Here is a 24,284-nt window from a genome sequence, read left to right as displayed (position 1 = left end):
AAAGGAGGGGGGGGGGGGGGGGGCTATCCGGTGCATTTTGTATGACGTCCGTGCGCCTCAGTGAAGAATGTCGAGTCATTTGAGCAGGTTTAACTATGAGCAGACGGGGTGTGATGTAATTTGAGGTTTTCTGTCAGCGAAGGATGTAAAGGATTCTTGAGGTTAAATTTTTCTCTAGTATGTAAATGAGAAGTTTTTCTCTCGCTCTCTCTCTCTAGCCATGGGGAAGGGTTGCACATTTTACAGCTCAGTGACCATTTGGCGATCTTTTGAGAGGGGGTTTGAAAAGTGTCCCTTTGTGACAGCTCGAGCCAGATTGGGGGAGTAGCTCATTTGCATGTCATTATCCTAGCAGTCGCAGTCTGTATATAACCGGCGGCAGGCTGCCCGGGACATCAGACACACGCATAGTTTCATACAGTGCACAAGGAACGAACGCAGAGGGGAAGTGCTTTGGACCAGTACCATCTTTGCGCTTAATAAATCAAAGGGAGAGTAAACAGCACACGAGCAGACCCTGTGACAGGGTTGTCCTCTTGTTTGCACCCACGAGCCTGAAGTTGTATTGATCTTCAAATATTAATATCTGGATTGGAATTATCGATTTGACCAGGGATTTTTTTTTGGCACCTTGGATTTTTTCGTCCACTTTCCCTGACACGGCATCATTAAGGATTACATTGACTTTGTGTTGTATTCTACTCCAAGAAGGACTTACATGGGACACTAAAGAAAGTAAAAATACTTTGGGGGAAGAGACTAAAGCAAATCCACCGAAGTAGTCTTTTTACACTGAAGTGTCTGTTGAGTACTAGAGTACATCTGGACTGAGACTTTGGTCGTATGCAAAATTAATCTCAATGATTGTTTGAGGGAGACAGTCAAATTTCGTTGGCTCCTGGAAGTTGAAATTTGATCAAGACCAGTACCACAATGGGACGCCAGTCAATTCTGATAGCTGCCATCCTTTGTGTGTTGACGTGCCAGGTAAGACATTTTTATTTCAGTCTTGATTTAATTTCAGTCTTAACTTGTAGTAAAGTTTCTATATCGACCCTAGTCAGTGTTTGCTGTAAGATGTATCTGAGAAGATGCTGAATTCAATTAAGTTAATTCTTTCAACAGGGGTTCTGCTCTGGCGTGTTCGAACTGAAGTTGCAAGAGTTTCTCAACAAGAAAGGAGTGACGGGAAATACGAACTGCTGCAAAGCGGGGATCGCATCAGGCCTCCAGCAGTGTGAATGCAAAACGTTTTTTAGGATCTGTTTGAAGCACTACCAGACAAATGTGTCGCCGGAACCTCCTTGCACCTATGGAGGTGCAGTTACCCCCGTGTTGGGATCCAACTCCTTCCAAGTTCCCGAGATGACGTCTAAGGACTCATTCACCAATCCAATTCGCTTTAACTTCGGCTTTACTTGGCCGGTAAGTTGGTTGCTCCTAAGGACACATATTTTTACGAGTAATAGAGTGTAATGGGGTTTATCACACGCATGTGTCCTCCTTAACTCGATAACGTCAAAAGATTGCCAAGTGGAAACGACTCAGGAAGGGTGGTAATTTAGCTTAGTGCATTTAACAGATGCAGGGGTGGGAAAATTCACATCCCTAGAGTTGGTGTGTTATTGTCAGCTCTGCGTGAAATTCCGAAACGCTTCATTTTACAGCAGTAAGTAAGTGTGAAAGTGGGGAAATTGAGCGTGAAGCCTAGTGGCATCACACCTCTGTTTATCAGCCTCTTCCGTCATATGGTAAATACGAGGCCCACCTTGTGCGACTAATGAGACACCGATTGCCATGAAGTCTTGAGAGTTAAATTATAATTGAGAACTTTGGCCTACTAAACTAATATTCCCTGTCCTTGTTTATACAGGGGACCTTCTCGCTGATCATTGAAGCGCTTCAGACGGATTCCGTCGATGACCTTTCAACAGGTAAAAGCAGTCTCAAGCTCCTTAGTTGTCAAATAATGAAGACCTTAATGTTTCTTTTGTGAACCTTTTTCTCATTTAATGAATAATGTTTTGTTTTACAGAAAACCCAGAGCGTCTCATCAGTCGGATAACAACACAGAGGCACCTCACAGTGGGGGAGGAGTGGTCTCAGGATTTACAAATTGGTGGAAGGACGGAGATGAAGTACTCCTACCGATTTTTGTGTGATGAACATTACTACGGCGAGGGCTGCTCTGTCTTCTGCCGCCCCCGCGATGATGCTTTTGGACATTTCACCTGCGGCGAACGTGGAGAGATCGTCTGCAACTCTGGATGGAAAGGCCAATATTGCACAGAACGTAAGTATTCCCATACAACCTATTTGGTTTTAAACTTTTAACTTGGTTGTGGGAAAGTGGTTTTCTTTTTACAATACCGGTTCTGTTTTCCAAAGTTTCCCCCAAAAACTCCATGAACTTTATTGTACAGTGCAAAAATGTTTGGGTTGCAACAGGCGTTTTTATGAGAATGCAAATGAGAGACGTTTGCCGAATAATCACACGCGTGCCATAGATTAAATGTAATGCCTGATTGGCTACTTGGCAGTGCGCTCCGTGTTGATTGGCTTAGCGCAGTGAGGTATTGTTGGAAGCGGGCAGCTGCCGAGTGAAGGGAGACAATAGAGCAGCTGTCCTGCACTGGCACCATGTACACCAGCTGTCCACTCTTATCCGCGCCGACTCGGGGACACCAAGGGGAGGGGTTGTATGAGCACCATGAAAAAAGGGGACTTCTGACCCACAGTTAGAAGAAAAAGAAGCTTTTGTGCCGTGAGGCTTTTGTGTGGGGAGCAACTGTGTTAAGCAGAACGTCCTTGCCTCTGGTGATGAGGGGAGAATTTTTTCACACAGCTAGTAGGGCCTGCCAGTGTCCTCTGAAATAACTGAACAAGTGTTTAGATAGGAGAGTTGAGTTAATCTTTGTCTGATGAAACATATGCTTGAATCACTCAATTGATGTTTGTCTCTTTACAGCACTCTGCCTCCCTGGGTGTGACGAGGAGCATGGGTTTTGTGACAAGCCAGATGAGTGCAAGTAAGTACACCAGTTCATCCTTAACACCCTTGACACTATGGACTCTCATACAAGAGAAGTTTGACCAAACTCCCCATATGTTATAAAAGTCCATTTTAAGTAACACTACATACTACCTTATAAAAATGACATAAAATACAAGTTCATCCTGATCCGACGCATCACTGACCACCCCTCTGTGTTCTGTGTCACCAGGTGCAGAGTAGGCTTCAGTGGAAAGTACTGTGATGACTGTATCCGTTATCCAGGATGCCTTCACGGCACCTGCCAGCAGCCGTGGCAATGTAACTGCCAGGAAGGCTGGGGCGGACTCTTTTGCAACCAAGGTGAGCAATTATTTCTCAAACCATTTCAATCAATCACATATTCCGGATCACATTTACTAATTCTAAAAAAGAGACCTGTGTTCTTTGTCAATACAAGATTGTAAGTGAAATATTTGGGGCAAAAAACTAAATTCCAGGTATGTTTCTGAATGTTTCAGATCTGAACTACTGCACCCATCACAAACCCTGCATGAATGGAGCAACTTGTACCAACACTGGTCAGGGCAGCTACACCTGTACCTGCAAGCCTGGATTCAGTGGAGAAAACTGTGAGGTCGAGGTCAACGAGTGCTCAGACAATCCCTGCACAAATGGGGGAAGCTGCACTGTAAGTGTACTTTTCATTTATTTTTATTTTCCTTTGTACTAGGGAGTGATACCCATTGCAATTTTGTAGTTTGGTGTATGTTTTTCGACTCTAAGTCCTTTTTTCTCTCTATGAACAGGATAAAGAGAACTCCTACACCTGTGCCTGTCCTCCTGGATACTACGGCAAGAACTGTGAGTTGAGCGCCATGGACTGTGCTGATGGACCATGCTTCAATGAGGGTCGCTGCATCAACAACCCAGATGGAGGATACTACTGCAAGTGCCCAGCAGCCTATGCTGGTTTCAACTGCGAAAAGAAAATTGATCACTGCAGCTCCAACCCCTGCTCAAATGGTACGCCTAAGCTTTATTCACTCTCAGTGTACAAACATGAAATATGAAATAGAACATTTTACAAATCTGTGTTTTTTTGAATGTTATGTTATAAATGAGGTATTGATCTGTCAATATTTCACTTCTCAGGGGCTAAGTGTTTGGACCTTGTGGATTCATACCTGTGCCAGTGTCCAGATGGTTATGTGGGAGACCACTGCAACGACAACGTCGACGAGTGTGCCGGCTTCCCTTGCCAGAATGGTGGCAGCTGCCAGGATGGACTCAACGACTACACCTGCACGTGTCCACCGGGCTACACTGGTAAAAACTGCACCAGCCCGGTGAACAGGTGTGCCCATAACCCATGCCACAATGGTGCCACCTGCCACGAAAGGGAGGGGCGCTTCATCTGCGCATGTGTGCCCGGCTACGGAGGGCGCAACTGCCAGTTTCTTCTGCCCGAGGCCAACGGACTGCCTGCGGTCGAGGGGCACGACAAACACTACGGGGAGGGGGACGACAGTGGCGAGGAGCAGAGCGAGTACTTCCCCTGGATGGCGGTCTGCGCCGGGATTATTCTGGTGCTGCTGCTGCTGCTGGGCAGCGCTGTGCTGGTGGCGTTTGTACGCGTCAAGCTCCAGCGACGGAGCCAGCTGATGGAGACTCACAGCGAGAGCGAGACAATGAACAACCTGGCCAACAACTGCAGCCGCGACAAGGACCTGTCTGTTAGCGTCATTGGCACCAGCCAGGTCAAGAACATCAACAAGAGGGTGGACTTTCACAGCGACAACTCTGCCGGCCTTGGGGGCAACTCAGAAAAGAATGGCTACAAGTCGCGCTACCTGTCTGTGGATTACAATCTGGTGCACGAGCTGAAACAGGACGAGGCGTGTGGGAAAGATGACCTAGAGAAAGGCGACCCGAAATGTGAAGCTAAAGGTGACGCCAAGTGCGAAGCCGCGTGTGAGCCACTGGACTCTGACTTAGATGAGAAACACAGAAATCGCTTAAAGAGGTAAATACGGCTCAAACACTTAATTCATTAATTCATGATCTTTAACTCTGTAAGTGTTAATCTAAGCTATTCAAAAATGCATCTGTATTAATTAAGCTTTATTTTGCTTCACAGTGACGCCTCAGAAAAGAAACGTCCAGAGTCGTCGTTGTGCAAAGACACAAAGTACCAGTCAGTGTACGTCTTATCAGATGAAAAAGATGAATGTATTATCGCAACTGAGGTAAGTCGAAGTCAATACTGCCCATTTTCATTCGAGCTTTCCCCAAATTTATACTACTTTAGAATCGTTCCTGATGACGATGATTAACTAACCAGTCTGTCCCTCCTTATTTCCTTCTTCAGGTTTAACATTATATCAGAGCTGTTGCTCAGTCGCTCTACTGGAGGTTTTACTCCGACGAAATGCTGCTCAAACCAGGGGGAACGTTTCCCTCACGTGAACTGCTGCTGTGGAACTAAGATGTTGAATATGATATTCAGAATGAGCTGGTTCTCAACTGAAGTAAGCACAGTGACTGCAGAAGTTGGTTGTTGAGCCATACTGGCTCCCTGCTCCCCATATTGTTGTAGGTTTTTTCTTTCCGTTCTTGTTGCCCAGGAAATGTGCATATGGTGCAAATGGACTTGTTGCATTACCTGGAGAAAGAGTTACCTCATTGCACTAAAGAGGGCTTTTTGTGTTAAAAAGAGGGAAACAAATGTATTTAAACTGACTGCAGTGTGTATTGTTGGATATCATCACATCTGCATGTGTTGGTTGGGAGAAGAAAAGGCTGCCTTTGAATCCTGTTAAAGTTACTGAGGCTTTTGTTGTTTTTTATTTTTAAGAAGTTGTACTTTTTATTTAATTGTTATTTGTGTTTTATATGTATGTGAATGTGTTGTGGAATTCAGTTTGATATAATTTAATTTTTCTTCCTCGTTTTGCAAATATGTATAATGTATATAAGGCACTTCGGGTCAATGTGACTGTTTTCCATAAATGTATTTAAGAGGCATTGTACAGATCTTATGGGAATTGTTTTATAACTGTTGCTCATGAAGGAAATCATCTAAATATTTTTCCAAATAAATAATGTATGAAATAATGGAATCAACTTGTCCTTGTTCTCTCTCACTCTAACAATTATCTCACTTAAATGGATTCTGTGAGCATATTTCAAGGTTTTCATGTAGGCTATAGATTTTCTAAGCGAGTTGCTCCTCTGAAATGTCAAAGTAGTTTTGGTTGGATGATGCAGGCAACTGTCTCCCCTCAGTACCTCACTAAGTGAGACAAAGACACACCCGGTAATCACAAATTACAACCTTCCTTCTGATGGCAGCTTTATTTTTAGCGACTTGAGGGCCCACTGTCAAAAAAAAGAAGAAAACCACACCGTGGAAAAGGGGTCAGAGTTGGTCGCCATGATGTTTAAAAACCACGGTCAAACTCATCAAGTGCTGATGATCCACAGGAAAATAGACAACCATAGTTATCAAATGCAGATCTGTGGTGAAATGCCTGGGCCAATAGACACGAGAAAATTCTTGAGCTCAACCTCTGTTAAGAAATAATAACAGGATCACAAAAGTGCACCACTTCATCATCTGTGGCTGTGTATGATTACTGCATCACAAAAAATAGGGAGATGGGAATCATGGTTGTCTCTTTCTCAGTCAGTGTCTGGGCAAAGACTGTAAGAAAGAAAGCAGAACATTTTTGTGTATACTACTTGTGCAATACAAGTACTTAACTCAAGCACTATATATGACATGAACACCAGGAATTTTCTTTCTATAATGTTTTATTCCAGTAAGTTAATGGAGGATGTATACAATGTGATGTGAAGCAACCTTGGATGTCAAAATAAGATGTATTATTGTTAGAAGCAGTTCACAGACTTGTTATGTTGTTTTTACTACTGTTATGACTAGTCCAGCACTTAACAGAAAACTGACTGCAAGGAACTTGACGGAAAACAACTGGCCAGGTCAACAACAGGTTAAAAATAGGATTTAGGCAAACAAACATATAGGCATCCTGGAAGGAAGCATCCTCTGTGCATTCTATGTCAGAGGTTTTTTGTCTTCCCCTCTGTGTTTTCTGAAACAGTTGCTGTGGATTGGTTGATGATGTAATGGCTGTGGTCCTGTGCGTGCTGCTGGTGTTGTTTCTCTCTCTCTCGAGTTACACACAAATCTTTAGCACTGAAGGAAAATCCTGTTGTGCATGGAGTTAGACAGCTGAGTGGCGGCCTGGCTAACACTCATTTGCAGCTGTCTGGAGGGTGATGAGAGATATGCACATGTGCACACACCGTTACACATACACTCTCTCTCTCTTGCTTACACACACTCTCTCTCATACCCTTCCTCACTCTTTTACGCTTTCTCTTTCTCTTTCTCTCTCTCCGTCTTTTTTTACTCTGTTTCAATAAAACATCCAAAGGCCTTCAGAGTAAAATAAAGTGCAATGAGCCAAAGTATTGATTTTTGGGAAGTTTGTTAGATCCCATTGAAAGAAGATACTCAGAGAAGAGACTTAATGAAGATTACCTTCCTCATCAGTATTCAAATCAAATCCAACTGGATGTTGCAAAACTTAATTTACTGTTAAGTTTCCCATGGCTTTGTGGACACAGAGCATAGCATGCTGAACAGTGACAACAGTATTACTAAATCTTTTCTCTCATAAATACACCGAAAGCATAGTAAACAGACAGAGAATGACCAGAATCTTTAATATACCATTCTAAAACTGGCTGCGGAGAGAGAAATGCATGTTGCTCCTTCTCACCATTGGAGCCCTTATAAGCCTCAACAGAGAGACGAGCCCACTCATTTTTATTTCCCCTCAACACTAATGTCAGTGGCTTACACATGGTGCTCTGATGTTGTGAGTATCAAATGATTGGTGGTCTTTTGAGCAGCGCCTTATTCCAGTCAGCTTACATGGCAGCTGTGAACACGTTAACAAACAACCTAAGTAGCTTGTGAGGAGAGACAGCCTGCCACACTTGTTTCAGAGATGCTGAAAGCAGACATCCACAAATCATAAAAGATCTTTTCATCATCAGCAATGATCTGGATTGGCGAAAGGGGCAATCTAAAACTACTATTTGACATGATGAAAACAAATGACTTACAGAGAGTGTTTTTTTTCTTCTATTTTACATTTAAAAGTAATAGACATGCAACATACCATTTTCTCCAGTTCAATAAAACAACAAACGGAGTTACTGACTGATATTTTAGGAGAAGTAAAATGCTAATATACATGTATGTGGCGCTGATTTGTGCATATGCGCACCATCTTTTGGACTTTGGGGAAACTCGTGATTAGTTAAGTTTTAGCTCCACCGGCAAGCTCTTTTGCAAACGCTGAAAATGATCTCAGCTTTTGCAACGCAGAAGTTCTAGCCACGAGAGAAGTGGTGCGTGAAAGCAGACAGAATATAGCAGCTCCGATGGGCAACAGTGAAAAGTATTTGCTTGTATTACACAACTGCTGGACAGTTGTTTTCACATACCATGCTAAGCTTTTAACTTAACTTTTTTCACTCACACAATAGATTTTCGCTGAGTTGGAAAATATCAGGAGACAGGCCTAGAGCTGCCTTTTGTTTCTTGATTCGGCGTAGGCCTGTTGCACTGCTCTACATCCAATGGCGAATATCTTCTCTTTAATCTTTCTTTTTTCCAGTTATGTGTCAGTAATTGCACAAAGCCAAGCAGTGTGGTGTCAATATGTGTGCCTGTATTTTGTATGTCCTTTGGACTCTTTTGGATGACAGTAAAGTAATTGTTTATAGTTTGTTGTTCCTTTTGTTTCAGTATTTTATTTGGTATCAAGACTTGCTTTCAAATATAAGCACAGATTAGAAAAGACAAATGTCTCTTAAAAGAAAGTGTGTTTGGAAAGTCTTTCTTTCTATTTTTTAATTGTGTTTTTCACACTTAATTACTTGTACCATGTTTCTCTTTTTCTTTATATGAACATAAAACAACCCTGGAATGGGTGACTTTTAAGAATACATTTCATGATAATGTTTATAGTAGCACCGAATAGTTTGTTCCATCCGCATAAAGTGTTTTAGTATTATAACAAATATTATTACACCAGCTGGGCTGACCTCCAATTAGACTGCTCTTTTGTTTGTATTCCGGGTTCTTTGTAACTATTGGAAGTTAGAGAGAGACTGCAGGAAAAGAATCAAATGGCACAAAATATAATCTAAACACATTAACAAAAAAAAATCGATGAATGTATCTTTCATAGTCAAGGTAAAACATGGGAATTTGTAACAAAGGCGTGTCTCATCAGCTCTTGGAAGATTGAAGTGTGGGGCTCTATGTGCATTTCATCACACTGACTACTGTCCCTTGATTTGGCAGGATCATGCAGGGATATGCTCCATTCTTCATCAACTGATCTACTAATTTGCAGAATCTGCTCTAAACTATTTTTTCCCATTGAGGGAATTTACCTAACTATATGCTGCATAGTTACAGGCATTCTTTATAGACAAGGTTTGCAAGTTTTTTTTGTTAAAGTTCATCTGACATCAAAATCATTTTTCATTTTTTTTCTGAATAGAGAGGGCTACTGCTGACCAGATGGTCTGTGGACCAGATGACTAAACATTTGGAAATTAACATGAACAAAGAGTTTTTCCACCCTTGAAGAAATCCAAACTGTTGAATCAAATTCTGCAACTATAAACAACAAATGTTTCTAATGCAAGCATCTTGTTCTCTGGTCATTCCAGCATAATCTTTCAAAGTCTTAAAGAACAGAACACATTTTCTTTCAAGAACCTATTTGTTTAGCTCTCACATCTGTTTTGTCCGTCCGCATGTTCTTTTCATTTTATTGTTGAAGCCCATTCGTTTCAAAGCCAGGGCTTATCTTTCTTTTTCATTTAAACATTTCATCTCAAAATAAACTCATCTGTTGTGCCTTAAAGTAAAAAGACTGTCATCATGAGATGCTTAAGATGGCTGTTGATCCCTTAGTGAACACACACCTGTAGCTAGTGTTAATGTTGGTCCTCTGGTGTTCTGCATGCTGGCATTGTTGCCTGTAAGATTAAACGTCCCGTTGTTGAGACTTCTTGAACAGGACTTGTGTTGTGTTCAGGTTACTTGTTTTGTTCGCAGCTACAATCCCCCATGACAATACAATAAGTTTCGCTCTAATCTATATTAACATGACAACGGAGGATGGGGGCCCGATTGCGGTACAGAAAAATAGCTTGTTTAAGTGTTTCAACTTCATGGCCTTATTAATCTTGTCACAGATTGTTACCCTTTTCCCTTTCTCCTCTTTCTTCCTCTTTCTCTTTCCCCCTTTTTGTATAAGGGAAAATAGCTGTCCTGCTTTAAGGATAGGTCTTGTGTGTGTGTGCGTGTGTGTGTGTGTGTGTGCACCCTCACTTCTGCATGGATTAGTTGCTATAAAGCCGTTTTCTGCTGCCAAGCCCTTCAATGGCGAGTTAAAATTTGACAGATTGTGCTGAGGGGAGAACACGGGGAGGAGAAAAGGGATCCGACTCTGTTGCTGACCCACCCTTTGTTCCTCCATAGTGGTCACCTGTCACTACCCACAATGCCCCGGCCGGCCTCTTTTCAACTGCTGCAACCTGGGCCCTCAGATCTCCCTCCACAGGGTAAAGATGGGATTTAGAGCCGTGCCAGGGAAGACTTGGGAAAACAAAACTGTTCCCCACAGAACAATTACAGGCGCTCACACACACAAAAAAAGCAGGGAGAACGAAGGGGTGTAAAAGCTGACATCTCGTCACACTCTTCTCTCTCCCTCTCTCTCTTTCTCTCTCTCTATCTCTCTCTCTCTCTCTCTCTCTCTCTCTCTCTCTCTCTCTCTCTCTCTCTCTCACACACACGCACACACATACACACACAAACAGTGCCCCCCTAAAGAAAAGGGGGATACTATTGACACAATACCGGCACCCTTTTCTGCTAGCCCCAACTGTGTGTGCCGTTAAACAAGACGAGCGCAGTGGCATTCACACGAGGCTCGACAGGCAGCGGAAGACATTCAGAGCGTGAAAGGCAACGGCCCATCATCGCAGTCATGGAGCGACTGGTGGCAAACACCGCCGCTTTTGCATGGCAATGCCCCCAACTGCGAGGGGAGCGCGCCCGGGACTGAAATAAAAATGCTGTGTCTGAGCATCAGGGTGGCAGATGCTTTCAGGGACTTTGCTTGAGAAAAAAAATACACTCCTGAAGAAAAAGGGGTCAGAATATAAAACTTGGCTCAAGTGGCAGCTCTGTTTGCAAGCCAAGTGACTGAACACAAAACAGAGACAAATGTAAAAGAATGGCCCTTCGACTGTACTGACAGAGTCTATTAGAACATGTATGGTGATCCACTTCCTTAATCTGGCATTGCTGTCATACAACTTTGTTGATTGTGGACTGAAGGATGTCAGCCTTTGGGGTTTAATGAAGTTTGCCATCTTTGGATCAGACTTCTGCTGTAGCTCAACTGGTAGACCAAGCACTGAGGTCTTCAGTTTGACATCCAAGGAGCACACATGCTGATGAAAAATGTATACCTGTCTTGCTCTGTAAATACCTTTAAATAAAAGTGTCTGCTACATGAATATAAGTCAATGAGGTTTTAATATGCACTGCAATCATACGTTATTCTGATTAATTGTTCTCTTCCAACACCTGATTTAAAAACTCAACTCCTCATTTTGATGTTATCACCAAAACGTTTTCATTCCCTCATAAGTGTCCCTGAATATACTTCTTTATATCATATACTCCCTAAAGGGGATTCCCAGGAGGATTCATCTTATCTTTAGCCTCTCTTAAGTCTCAAGTCATGTGAGGTACAATTTCTCAGATTTTGCTGGAGGAAGGCAATCTGCTGCTGCATTAGGTGGCACTCTTCATCGTAGTGTAATCAGAACTGTACTCCGAGGGCAGTGGAGCACTTAGACAAGGAGGGAAAGGGATGGAGATGCCGTGCCACCAGACACGTGGCTCTCCCATTAAACACTTAAGCAAGTGGACATCACCATCTGGACACTGAACAACTTTTGAATTGACACCAAACTTAGCCAAATGGACTGCAACTCTAGGCGAGGGGAAGTCATGTAAACAGTCACAGCAGCAGTTTGACCACACACACACTCTGGTCTGGGTTTTAGATTTAGATTTATTCAAGTTAGTAAAGCATCCTCAATGTTTAAACAGACAAATATATACATGTATATATATAAAGGCTTCAGAAAAGAATTTGCATTTTCAGTTTTTAATGTTTTAGAAGCAGAAGTGAATGTCCTTCATTTAGACTTTAGGGCAAGACTGTCTTCTGCTCAATTGCTTTTATTACGAAGGATGGAATATTGACTGATCATCAAGCACATACACAGCAAGGACTACACTAGTGGAAAGGGCCATTAGACACCAACTGGAAGAAACAATGCAAGGAAGAAGCTAAGTGATTTCATGGAGGCTTTCCGCTGCCATGTTTTTCTTGCACACATCAAGAGGCAGAGAGGTGGTTGGTGTTCTGTGCCACACACAGGTAGAGTGGAAAGACTTCTTGAACACATTCTCCCTCATTTTGTCCCAGAAATGCCCCTTGACCTTGCCAAGGAAAGACCACCCAGCAGGGAGGTGACAGTGCACCTCAGACCCCTAAACTCATCAATCACTGCTGGCACAACGTCCAGAACACAGCTCACAGACACACACACACACAGCTCACAGACACACACACACACACACACACACACACACACACACACACACAAACACACACACAGACACACACACACACACACACACACACACACACACACACACACATACAGCTCACAGAGCTCCAGTCTGGGGCGAGCCCTGCCTCAGCTGTACACACACTACATTCAATCACACACAAACACACACACACACACAGACACACACAGACACATACAAACACACAGACACACACACACACAGACACACACACACACACACACACACACACACACACACACACACACACACACACACACACACACACACACATTAGCATTAGGTCTTAACTATGATGGGCAGTGACTCACAAAGACACCTCAGCCTGTAGGCTGACACCTTGTCAAAATTATTCACTCTAAAGGGATTCTACGCAAAACGATGAAGAAGATTTTTATAAAAAGTATGTAGGTTTGGTTTGATATTATGAAAGAAGCATTGGGTTCTATTCCTATTTACAGATACAATAAAAAAAGATATGTAATATTTGTACTTGATAATGAGAACTTCCATCTTAATTGTCACTTGTTTAGCTAATTTGAATTATTTTTTAGTTCATTCAGTGTAACATTTTGGTATTTAATTACTTTAATACTTTGGAAGGATGAGTTTGTTTGATAGAATTACACAATACCTATGCAAAATGAAAACAGCAGTCCTTCCCCAATCGTGTGTTGTTCTCAGTAATAAAGTTGCCTTGATACAGAAAATAAGATGAGCATATTGCCTTCGATCAAAGGTCAAAAGTTTACACAGCAGTAAAATAAAACTAACCATGTCATATGGCATTTATAAGCTTCTTTATAATGGCAAAAAAGAAAACAAACTTTTATCCTCTACAAGGCAACTCAGACATGTATATTGGCCAGCCCGTATTGCATTGTGATCTTGTGATTCCTTCCAGCCACACTTTTTTTGTGGAAGGGGCATATTTCAATGGCTTTGACAGCGAACGTTCGACTCCTTGCCAAACGCTGCTCTTAAGTGTGGTTGGGCAGGATTCTTTTGTGGCGTGACAGAAATATTATGCAAAGTCTTTCATGTTGCAGGAGGGTGGGGTGGGTGGAGGGGGGGGTGGGGGGGGGGGAGGGGAGGGGCGGTGGGTGCTTACAAGACCGCCTCCCATCTGAGGGAGAGACCAATTGCGGCGGAGGACAGACACAGAGACAAAGTTTATTATTAACATCTGCCAGGTCCTCCCAGCAAGCCCCATGGTGGGCTTTTCTCTTGTCCCACTGTGGACATTGTCAGGAGTTAAAAGTGTCTCCCTGGGGTCCACCCCCCTCCCCTTTTTTGAGTTAGTCCTCGTACCCCAATCCTCCTCACTTCCAGGAGGCGCTCCCACTCTCTTGGAAATCACACCAGCTGACAGATAAACACACACGGGATGACACCAGCTCATAAGCTTCCTCAAGAGATCCCCAAGTCTACATCAACACCCAAAAATAGACACTTATTGATGACTTCTGTAGCATTGGTTTAATTGTAATTGTAATACACCCCTCACAGATAAAAGCACAGACCCACAAGCAACTACTGCTTGAGATTTATTTATACATTTTCACAAACCCTAATGTCTCAGTTCAGAATTCTCTGAAATTTAAATCCGCTTTTTTCTTCTTCTGCTTCTTCTTCTTAAGTCTTCAAAGCCTGGGTGCCATGACATGGCCAGCCTATCGGATGTAACGTACATGAATGAAAAACGGGAGAAAAGAAGGGGGGATCTCTTTTAGATGGGGTGATGGCAACAGGTCTCTTCTAGCATGGCAATAACTTCCTCTACATCGTGGGAACCGCCCGCAGCAGACAATGATTGAATTCACAATGGTGCACACAAAGGCCACCTTTGGGAGAAACCATATCCCACTGCATTCTGGGAAAGGGCCGCAATAGCAGCAGATGTTGTCAGAACCATCAGCAACAGATGCCTTCTAGCGAAAGCATTCAGGCTCTGGGCAAGCTGATCGCACACAGTCAGTCCTGGCCAAAAAGGAGTGTGGTGGAAGAAGAGAAAAAAAAGGAGGGGGGGGGGGGGGGTGGTGAGGTGGAGGTGGGGGGGTCTGTGAAAGGATGGTGAAGCACACAAATAATGTTGGTGGAGTGTGAGGGAGGGAGGGAGAGAGAGAGAGAGAGAGAGAGAGAGAGAGAGAGAGAGAGAGAGAGAGAGAGAGAGAGAGAGAGAGAGAGAAGGGGAGCTGTAAATGTGTGTGATGCGATGTGTGTGCATGCCGATACTCAGCCTTGGCTGTTTGGTGTGGACTTTGTCGGTGGACGTTTTTGGAACAACAAAAAGAAAGAAAACACCTCCTTCACACACACACACACACACACACACACACACACACACACACACACACTCACGCACACACTTTTTCTGAATGGTCTCTAAAACTTCTTTGAGGTGGAGTAGGGGGTTGGATTTTCTCCTATAGAAAACAATAATGTCATTTAGACTTTATTCCTGTTTTGTGTGAACAGCTTAACCAACTTGACTGATTATTTAGTTACCTCAAAAAGAAAGGTAAAGGCTCTGTTTTGACTTCTGAAGTGTCTTTTTTCTTCCTTTCAGAGTGCTAGGAGTTTTTAGGAGTTTTGCAAAAAAGCCGGTGATCCTACCCCAGCTGAGGTTATTTTGAAGCAGACGACAGGCTTTTCAAATGATCTGTCACGCATCAAGACGGACATATAGAGCGACTCTCACAGTGTCAGACATCCATGACTTCAGGGGCAGAACCACATCAATCTGTCCACCAGTGCTTAAAATGTAAATATGCATTCACAAGCATTGTTATCTCAACTCTCATTGTGCCGTATCAATGCCAAGGCGTAATTTCTGTCCGCAACCACTCCTACCCCCCCACCCCCAAAAAGACTGCTCTGTAAGCATAACACTGGCTCTATCCATGAATTGCTATTCCTCTATATAGCCCCCCCCCCTCCCACCACTCTGACACACACACACTCTCCCACCACCCACCTCCAGCCAGTGGTCAATGCTGCTTCCTTGCCTCTTGTTTTGGTTCTTTTAGTTCCCACTGGCCCGTGGCTGCGGTGGGCTGTGGTCAGCTGGACACAGAAGTGGAGGGGTGTGTGTGGGGGGGTGTTTGGGGGGGGGGGGGGGGGGGGGGGGTTGAGGCAGGGCCACAGCCAACAGCTGCTGGTTCTGATGTGAGCTGTGGCTCCTGGGCTGGGTATGAAAGGGCTGGGGGCCCTTTGGTGACCCGGGGAGGTCACGGGACTGCAGACCTTGATCCCTCGAGCCTTAATCAACAGCGCCGCGGAGAGAGAGAGAGAAAGAGAGGGCCGCACCGCACAGCAAATGAAAGGCCGGCCGGGTCAACCCAAAAAAAGGTCCCTTGAAAGCCGTCGTGGGGATGCGGAGCACATTGCCCGGCTCTTGTCCCCCACCTCTCTATCACTCACTCAGTGTCTCTCTGTGTCTCACCATGTCAGTCATTTCTGTTTCTAAACCACTGGCCATCAGTGAGACATGAAGGCTGAGACTGGACAGATAGACAGAGGAAGCAAAAGAGAATAGAGTTACACAAACACACACACACAGAGGGAGAGAGAGAGAGAGAGAGAGAGAGAGAGAGAGAGAGAGAGAGAGAGAGAGAGAGAGAGAGAGAGAGAGCGGTAGTCAAGAAACAGGTACAGAAAGAAAGAGGGGCAGAGAGTGAGAAAGACAGAAAGAAACAGAGAGAAACAGAGAAACAGTCTCAGATACTGAGGGAATTAGAGAGATCCAAAGATAGAGAGACAGTGCAACAACGAGCGAGTGTAAAATGAGACAGAGAGGGTAATAGAAAGATCTAGAGAGAGAGCAAGTGAGAATGATAGTGTTGGTGTGATTGGGTTGGAGTAGAGAGAGAGTAGAGAGAGAGTAAGTGAGAATGAAAGAGTTGGTGTGATTGGGTTGGAGTAGAGAGAGAGTAAGTGAGAATGAAAGAGTTGGTGTGATTGGGTTGGAGTAGAGAGAGAGTAGAGAGAGAGTAGAATGGTAGTGTTGGTGTGATTGGGCTGGAGGAGAGAGAGAGTAGAGAGAGAGTAACTGAGAATGATAGTGTTGGTGTGATTGGGTTGGAGGAGAGAGAGAGTAGAGAGAGAGTAGAATGGTAGTGTTGGTGTGATTGGGTTGGAGTAGAGAGAGAGTAGAGAGAGAGTAGAATGATAGTGTTGGTGTGATTGGGTTGGAGTAGAGAGAGAGTAGAGAGAGAGTAGAATAATAGTGTTAGTGTGATTGGGTTGGAGTAGAGAGAGAGTAGAGAGAGAGTAGAATGATAGTGTTGGTGTGTTTGGGTTGGAGTAGAGAGAGAGTAGAGAGAGAGTAGAATAATAGTGTTGGTGTGATTGGGTTGGAGTAGAGAGAGAGTAGAGAGAGAGTAGAATAATAGTGTTGGTGTGATTGGGTTGGAGTAGAGAGAGAGCAGAGAGAGAGTAAGTGAGAATGAAAGAGTTGGTGTGATTGGGTTGGAGTAGAGAGAGAGTAGAGAGAGAGTAAGTGATAATGAAAGAGTTAGTGTGATTGGGTTGGAGTAGAGAGAGAGTAGAGAGAGAGTAAGTGAAAATGTAAGAGTTGGTGTGATTGGGTTGGAGTAGAGAGAGAGTAGAGAGAGAGTAAGTGAGAACGAAAGAGTTGGTGTGATTGGGTTGGAGTAGAGAGAGAGTAGAGAGAGAGTAAGTGAGAAAGAAAGACTTGGTGTGATTGGGTTGGGGTAGAGAGAGAGTAGAGAGAGAGTAAGTGAGAAAGAAAGACTTGGTGTGATTGGGTTGGGGTAGAGTGTGGGCCCTTGTGCGACTCCGCGTCTAGTGGGGTGTGTGTGGGAATGAGCGAGAGCACTGACACCTGATTAATGACAGCCAACGCTGAATGCCACCATTCTGTTCACATGATAATTCCCCTACCCTCCTCCATCCCCACCCTGACAGCAGATGGGGAAGAGTCCAGGATTCTGACCCAAACCGAGAGCCTGTGAATGAACGTCAGAGGGTGTGTACGTGTGTGTGTTTATGTGACTGGGTGTATATGTGTATGATGTTGCAACATCCCCATACTGACCCTTGTTCGTACAAACACAGTCCTTGTTTCGGTGATGTGAGGGTTGCATTCCACCAGGGCTCTAAAGTAAATATTGACATGATGCTATGATAAAACATTGGAAGGAAAGCAAAATGTGCCTGGGTCAGGGGACAGTCCTGCACTGACAGAGGAACAGGCATTTGCCGGAGTTCTTCTTTGGGTGTCAGCTCAGTTAGAGATAGAATGTAAAAATTTCAGGAGTCGTCACAAACAGTGACACTGACAGGATTCGATGAATGTGACGTTATTTGCCAGTAGGCCCAAATACATGTGTCAATTTAACCCACCCAAATCGCGTTTAAGCCGGTAAAAGCTTGTAATTAGCTTATAATTGCCTCATGTAGCTCACGCCTAAATTTAACCCGGTCATTTTTCCGGCGATTGACTCATGTTTTATCAAACGCCTCACTTTAATACCTTGCCCATGGGTTTCTCAACCCCTCCCTCCACAAACTACAAAAAAAGCACATAGCACCAGCCTCCACCAGCTTTCTCTCTGTCTCTCACTCATTCTCCTTTCCACCTTACTCTCTATCCCCTTTGCTCGCCTCTCTAGCTCTCCCCCTCTCTCTCCTTTCCTCTGTTCTGTCTGTGGTGAGTTCATTGCTATGATGCATCTCAAATGCCATCCTGATGCAGATCAAATCTAAGTCACTGTACAGGCAAGCATTTTCCAATCATTAACCTTGATTCACCTACTGATGAAATTTTAAGTTTCCATTAATGAACACCAGTTAATACATTCATTGCAGGGGCATTAACAAACCATGGACACTTGTCAGGTTAAATGATAATAACACAAGATAAAATGGTGAGTTATCTAGTGATTAATCTGATGCTTTATTGTGTAATTAGGGATTATCATTTTTCCCAACTGATTAATAATGTTAGTTAATATGTATATTGTGTAATACTAAGCTCTAAAATGAATGCTTTATTAATGTTAAATACCGCATCAGCTGAAGGAAAGTAACAATATTTTTCTGCTTTCTTTGAGAGGATTGAGTTAATCTGAGCAAACTGTAATTACTATACCAAAGTAGTCCAATTTCTGATTCTAATTAGTCATTTTTTATCAACAGTTACTATAACCCATATTCTGTGTTTGATTCTGAGGTCTGGTCCTGTTGATTGGTTCTGCCTGTGAGTGTGTGACCCAACGTTTGACAGGCTGCGCGTGGGCTGTGGTGTCGTGACCGCTGCTAATTCCACCAGTGTGTGCTGCCCCGTCACTCAAAGGGAAGTGTACATTAGCAGTGTCCGGCCACAGCCCTCACCCCCTCCCCCAAACACATTGTCCCTCTTTTTTGTCTGTGTGTGTGTGTGTGTGTGTGTGTGTGTATGTGTGTGTGTGTGTGTGTGTGTGAGAGATGGATAGATAGATATATAGATACACACACACTCACACGCAGACACACACTCATACACACACACACACACACACACACAGAGTGAAAAGACACTTGTTTTGTTTGTGAGATTGTGTGTGTGTGTGTGTGTGTGTGTGTGTGTGTGTGTGTGTGTGTGTGTGTGTGTGTGTGTGTGTGTGTGTGTGTGTGTGTGAGTGTGTGTGTGTGTGTATTTGTGAGTGTGTGTGTGTGTGTATTTGTGAGTGTGCGTTTGGGTGTGTGTGCGTGTGTGTGTATGATAGATGGTGTGTGAGGCTCCAGGCTGGCCCATGGAGTGGAGTGGAGGAGTCGGTTAGCCGAGCGGTAGCCCCAGGCGAACAGATGGCAAGCACCAGTACCAGCCTTTAATGGCCGGCCTGCATAGTTGAGTTTGTGCCCTGGTAACTACCGCCCTGTGCTGGCATCCTGTTGTCTGACATAACCACACACACACACACACACACACACACAAACACACACACACACACACACACACACACACACACACTCCCCTGAATCATTACCTCAAGCGATATACCCCCTCCAGGGGCATACATATACCAGCCCCCCACCCCACCATGCCTCCTTTGGACACACACACCCAGATAAACACACACATACTCAGTCATTCTGATATACTGATGAACACACACACTGATACAAAAGCACATGTGCACATGCATACCCACACACATACCCCCCACCCCCATATTCACACACACACACACACACACACACACACACACACACACACACACACACACACACACACATATCACCACTTATCCTGCATATGCAAATAGGCAGACAGAGTGAGCCTGCTTCCCATCTGAATATGAATAGACAAAGAGGAGGAGGAGGAGGAGGTTGAGAGGGAGGGAGTGAGAGAGAGTGACGGTGGAAGAGGGTGAGAGAGAGAGAGAGATGGAGAGTGATGGTGGAAAAGGGTGAGGGAGAGAGAGAGAGGTGAAGAGAGATGGAAAAAAATAGACAAAAAGAAAATGAAAGAATGAAAGAAAGAAAGACAGGCAGAAAGAAAGAGGGAGAAATACTGGGGATTGGAGGCTAGAGATAAAGGGGAAGAGAGGAGGGAGGGAGGGAGGGAGGTAAAGGGTCGGGAGAGAGGGGGGAAAGGGGGAGTACCCATCCCTCTAGCCTCATCCCCCCCCCAATAAAGGTCTTCATTATAAAAACAAAACTCAGACAAGACAGACACAATTGCAGCGATTAAAACAATGACATGTCCTCCATTGTTCCACACTGGCTTTTCCTCCCTTTTTGTTTGGGGGAGGAGGAACAATAATAAATGTTTCGGCGGCTGTTGATAGCACACAGTTCATCAAGTGGAACCTTCATTTCAAGGCAGGTTTCATTATGTCCTGGTTAAAAAGGTGGCATCTGGTGGAATGTTAATGCCAATGCCAGTCTGATGCCACTTTTGAGCCTAGTATAAGAAGTGGCATCTGAAGAACTTGTGCCAGATGCCAGTCCGATGTCCCTCTTGACCCTAGTGAGTTGACATGAAGACAAAAGGGTCAAAAAGCGCCAACCCAGACAAGCGTAGGAAACAGACAGTTAGAGCAGGAGATGGGTTAGTGGAACACAAACAAATGCTGGCATTTGTCCTCCTAGAATACACACACTCACACACACACACACACACACACACACACACACACACCAACCCAGACTTAAAAGTGTATTCACATACTAGCATGGTATCTCTCCCCACTCCCTTACTGTTAAAACTAAACTTTGACCGACAGTGACTAGTGTGACCATTTCTCTTTAGTTTCAGAAACAAATGGTTGATGGATGAAACACCACAAAGATTACTTATCAAAGAGAAATATCAAAATCAACTTGTGTCCATCACATTTCTCTATAGCCTTATGGGCAAGTCTCGGCACCCAGCCGCCATCTTGGCAAACCCCCCGGGCAGCTATTTTGGATGAACAAAATCATCTTATGAAAGTGGAGAGATTCGTAACACCACATAGGATGGTCAAACGGTCATTTAAAGTACATCACGCAAATTCACGTTTAAATCTGTGAATGTTTGTCCCCAACGGCTCAAATAAGGCTTTCCTCTTTAATTTGTTGTCAGCATAGTTTACGATTACATCTGATTTCCTTGTATTTAGCCACAACTAGATACATTTGTTCCAGAAAAATATGATATCATCCAATGAACTTTAACAACCCATCTTGTCTTCTGTTAATGTTACCTCCAATAATTGTTTTCATGGTCTATTCAGTCAGTGCAATTCAGATTTTCTGGCGAGGTTTGTTGTATAGAATTACAAAATGTAATAGCTGTCATCTTTAAACATTCATTAGGCTATATGATTACTTATTCTGGTAGGATGGATTCATTTTATATAATGTTTGCAAGCTAATCCTAGTTAGTGCGCATGCGCAAAACCCAGTTTGGAGCTATTGCGCAATCCTAGGTGAGGCACTGCCTCCCCTGCCAATTCGCCTTATTCACGTCGCGGCCATATTGAAAAAGAAAACGAGGCTTGGTTGGGTAAACCCGACCGGAAGTCATTCTCTACGATACGAAGAGTAATGATGGACGGAAAATGGACCGCAAATCGTCTGACCTTGCCCCCTATAATCGCGGCTTTAATAGATTAATTTTTGGAACTCACCATCAGCATCATGTTTATTTTCTTGGCTATTATGAAATGCAGCAAACGATATGGAATATGTGTGCCAGAATACTGTAGAAGCTTAGAACGTGAGCAACCTTTGAACAGCCTCTGAACGTGAGGAACTCTTATGCCTTAAAGTAATAGCATTTAGCAATTGTACTTAAGGGTAAGGGTAAGGATTGGCAATCTAGCCTTAAAATAACAGCTTCAAAAATTGGGGCGCTCAATGATTATTTATATGGAGAATGGCCTCTGTGCTATTGCCATACCAGAGTCCGTAGGCATATTACTGCGTTATGTACGTTTGCCTTAAGACTCCCGGTTACTACTGTCTGCCGAAGTAGCTTATTTGCCGTCTTGTGTTGCACTTGCCTGATTTTTGACTGTGTTAGGAAAGTCGTTGACTCACTAGTTTGTCATAGTGACAAAGTAAAGGAATTTCAACAGGTTTCGCCAGGCTAGGTTAAGCTGCTAACATCTCGTTAGCGATTAGCAATTCCTCCCATCTGTTGCATTTTACTTAGCTACCTTGACCATGTTGGGTTCTCATTCTTTCTCACGGAGGGAAATGCCCCCGCTCTCACACTTGCCCTGTCACATTCTCGCTTTCTGAATGCAAAAGCATTGCTACTTACAAGATCATCCCGGTTAGAGAAAAATAGATGCCATGAATCACCTGTCATTTTACAAATGTTTGACTTATTCGTGCTAGCAATTCTGACAGTATAACTTTTTGCTGCCATTTGCTAGCTAGCCAAGTAAATAAACATGATGCTGACGGTGAGTTGCAAAAAATAATCTATTAATGCCGCGGTTATAAGGGGCAAGGGCAGAAGATATGTGCTCCATTTTCAGTCCATCATTACTCTTCGTATCGTAGATAATGACTTCCGGTTGGGTTACCCAACCAAGCCTCGTTTTCGTTTCAAAATTGCGGCACGTATGAATAAGGCGAATAGACAGATGTGACATACATGCTTCTGCCTCCCCTGACCGCACGTCCCTGTTTTCTCCCGTCTATTTGAACCGGAAATGCGCAAATTCAGCGATTTTGATTATAAAAATGCTTGTGATGATTGGAATCATGCAGACATTACACCTATACCACAGATTAGTAGAGCAATATGAATTTTTTATTTATTTTATAATATATATATTTTACTTTTCAGGTTGACAGGCTCTGCCTCCCCTGCCTCCTCTGACCGCACGTCCCTGCATATGCTTAAGTCAGAAGAGCGAAACTTCTGTTAGTCTGTGCTCCTGTAGCAGGTAGAATGTGGTTTTAGCCATGGGAAGTCTGTTAGTATCCCACGTTTTTAACAACCATCCCACGTTTTTACGCTTTGGTTATACTCGTTTGCAGACGAGTGCACAGATAGCAGCAACACGTACTTCTAGCAGGCGCAGTCGGTGCCCTTCTAGCGCAGCGGCACAACACATTGGTGGGTACACAGAAGTCTGCAAAGAGCCTGGCGTACACCAGCTGATGACGAAATGTACGTCTCTCGGACCCAAGCGGAGCTGATCCTCTTGTGCTCGGGGTTGCTGGCCTCAGGCGCATGTTGTGACGAAATAACGTCTACACTAAAACGGCCGCTAATATGCTAATTCATCTGCCCCATGTATCGCAGCTGATACTGTGCAGTATATTTCAATAGTTGCATTTCGCTGGAATCGGAAGACCGGTTGCCAAAGACTTGCATATGCAGCACTTAGCCAAGTGTCTTAAATGTCTGGGTGAAATGCTCTCTCCATGTGTGTTTATTGATTGGAGGTACCCAGGCTGATACTGCCTCACAAACAGAAAGGGCAATGTGCAATTTGGTGCCAACACCAAATTAACTTACATTCAAAGATAAGGCTCTTGTCTGATATTTACTAACACCGACTCACAGGTACTCAGTTTCTATCAGTCCACTTACTGCTGTAACTGTGTATCAAGGTAATTAAAATGACATTTACATTCACAATGTCTATTCCTCTCAGGGTTAAAAGTTCATAAATCCTTAAACACGTAACTAAATATTTGTTCTCCCCTTTGGACTGCAAGAGACAGCTGTAACCCAGCACTGGCTTTGGAAAATCCATTTGTATCTATGCAACCTAAATGCTTTACAAAAAGGTTCACAATGCTGTTTAAAAACCAAGTGCTGCTCCCCTGATCAAGGGTGACAGAACAACCTTTCAGGCAAACAGCAATACTTCCTGTGGCGGTGGAATAACAGAGACCTGCTGATTAAGAAAGGGCTCGCTGAAAAGGGATCGCAGACTGGCGGTGCGGCCGAGGCAGGAAACCATGCCTGTTTCCTCCCTCAGGCCCTGGAACAGAGAGAAAACAAGGGCCAGATTTTGACTCGGATTAGGAGATTACCGT

General features: G+C 43.8%; 1 protein-coding gene across 1 annotated transcript in view; it reads left to right on the top strand.

Moving 5' to 3' along the window:
- Positions 1 to 875: 875 nt before the first annotated feature.
- dldh (dihydrolipoamide dehydrogenase) overlaps positions 876 to 24,284 on the top strand; it is a gene marked incomplete at its 3' end in the record, with an annotated part of 32,246 nt that continues 8,837 nt past the window's right edge. Inside the window, exons 1-10 of the mRNA XM_080848583.1 lie at positions 876 to 987; positions 1,126 to 1,425; positions 1,874 to 1,934; positions 2,036 to 2,293; positions 2,969 to 3,029; positions 3,225 to 3,355; positions 3,514 to 3,683; positions 3,802 to 4,018; positions 4,148 to 5,018; positions 5,133 to 5,241. Coding sequence (XP_080704709.1) covers positions 934 to 987; positions 1,126 to 1,425; positions 1,874 to 1,934; positions 2,036 to 2,293; positions 2,969 to 3,029; positions 3,225 to 3,355; positions 3,514 to 3,683; positions 3,802 to 4,018; positions 4,148 to 5,018; positions 5,133 to 5,241 — 2,232 coding nt within the window. The 5' untranslated portion in view covers positions 876 to 933. The remainder of the gene's footprint in view (positions 988 to 1,125; positions 1,426 to 1,873; positions 1,935 to 2,035; positions 2,294 to 2,968; positions 3,030 to 3,224; positions 3,356 to 3,513; positions 3,684 to 3,801; positions 4,019 to 4,147; positions 5,019 to 5,132; positions 5,242 to 24,284) is intronic.

This window comes from Sprattus sprattus, assembly GCF_963457725.1.
Source record: "Sprattus sprattus genome assembly, chromosome: 12".
Classification (NCBI taxonomy): Eukaryota; Metazoa; Chordata; class Actinopteri; order Clupeiformes; family Clupeidae; genus Sprattus; species Sprattus sprattus.
The sequence above is the reverse complement of the archived record's forward strand: the minus strand, read 5'-3'. Positions and strand labels throughout refer to the sequence as shown.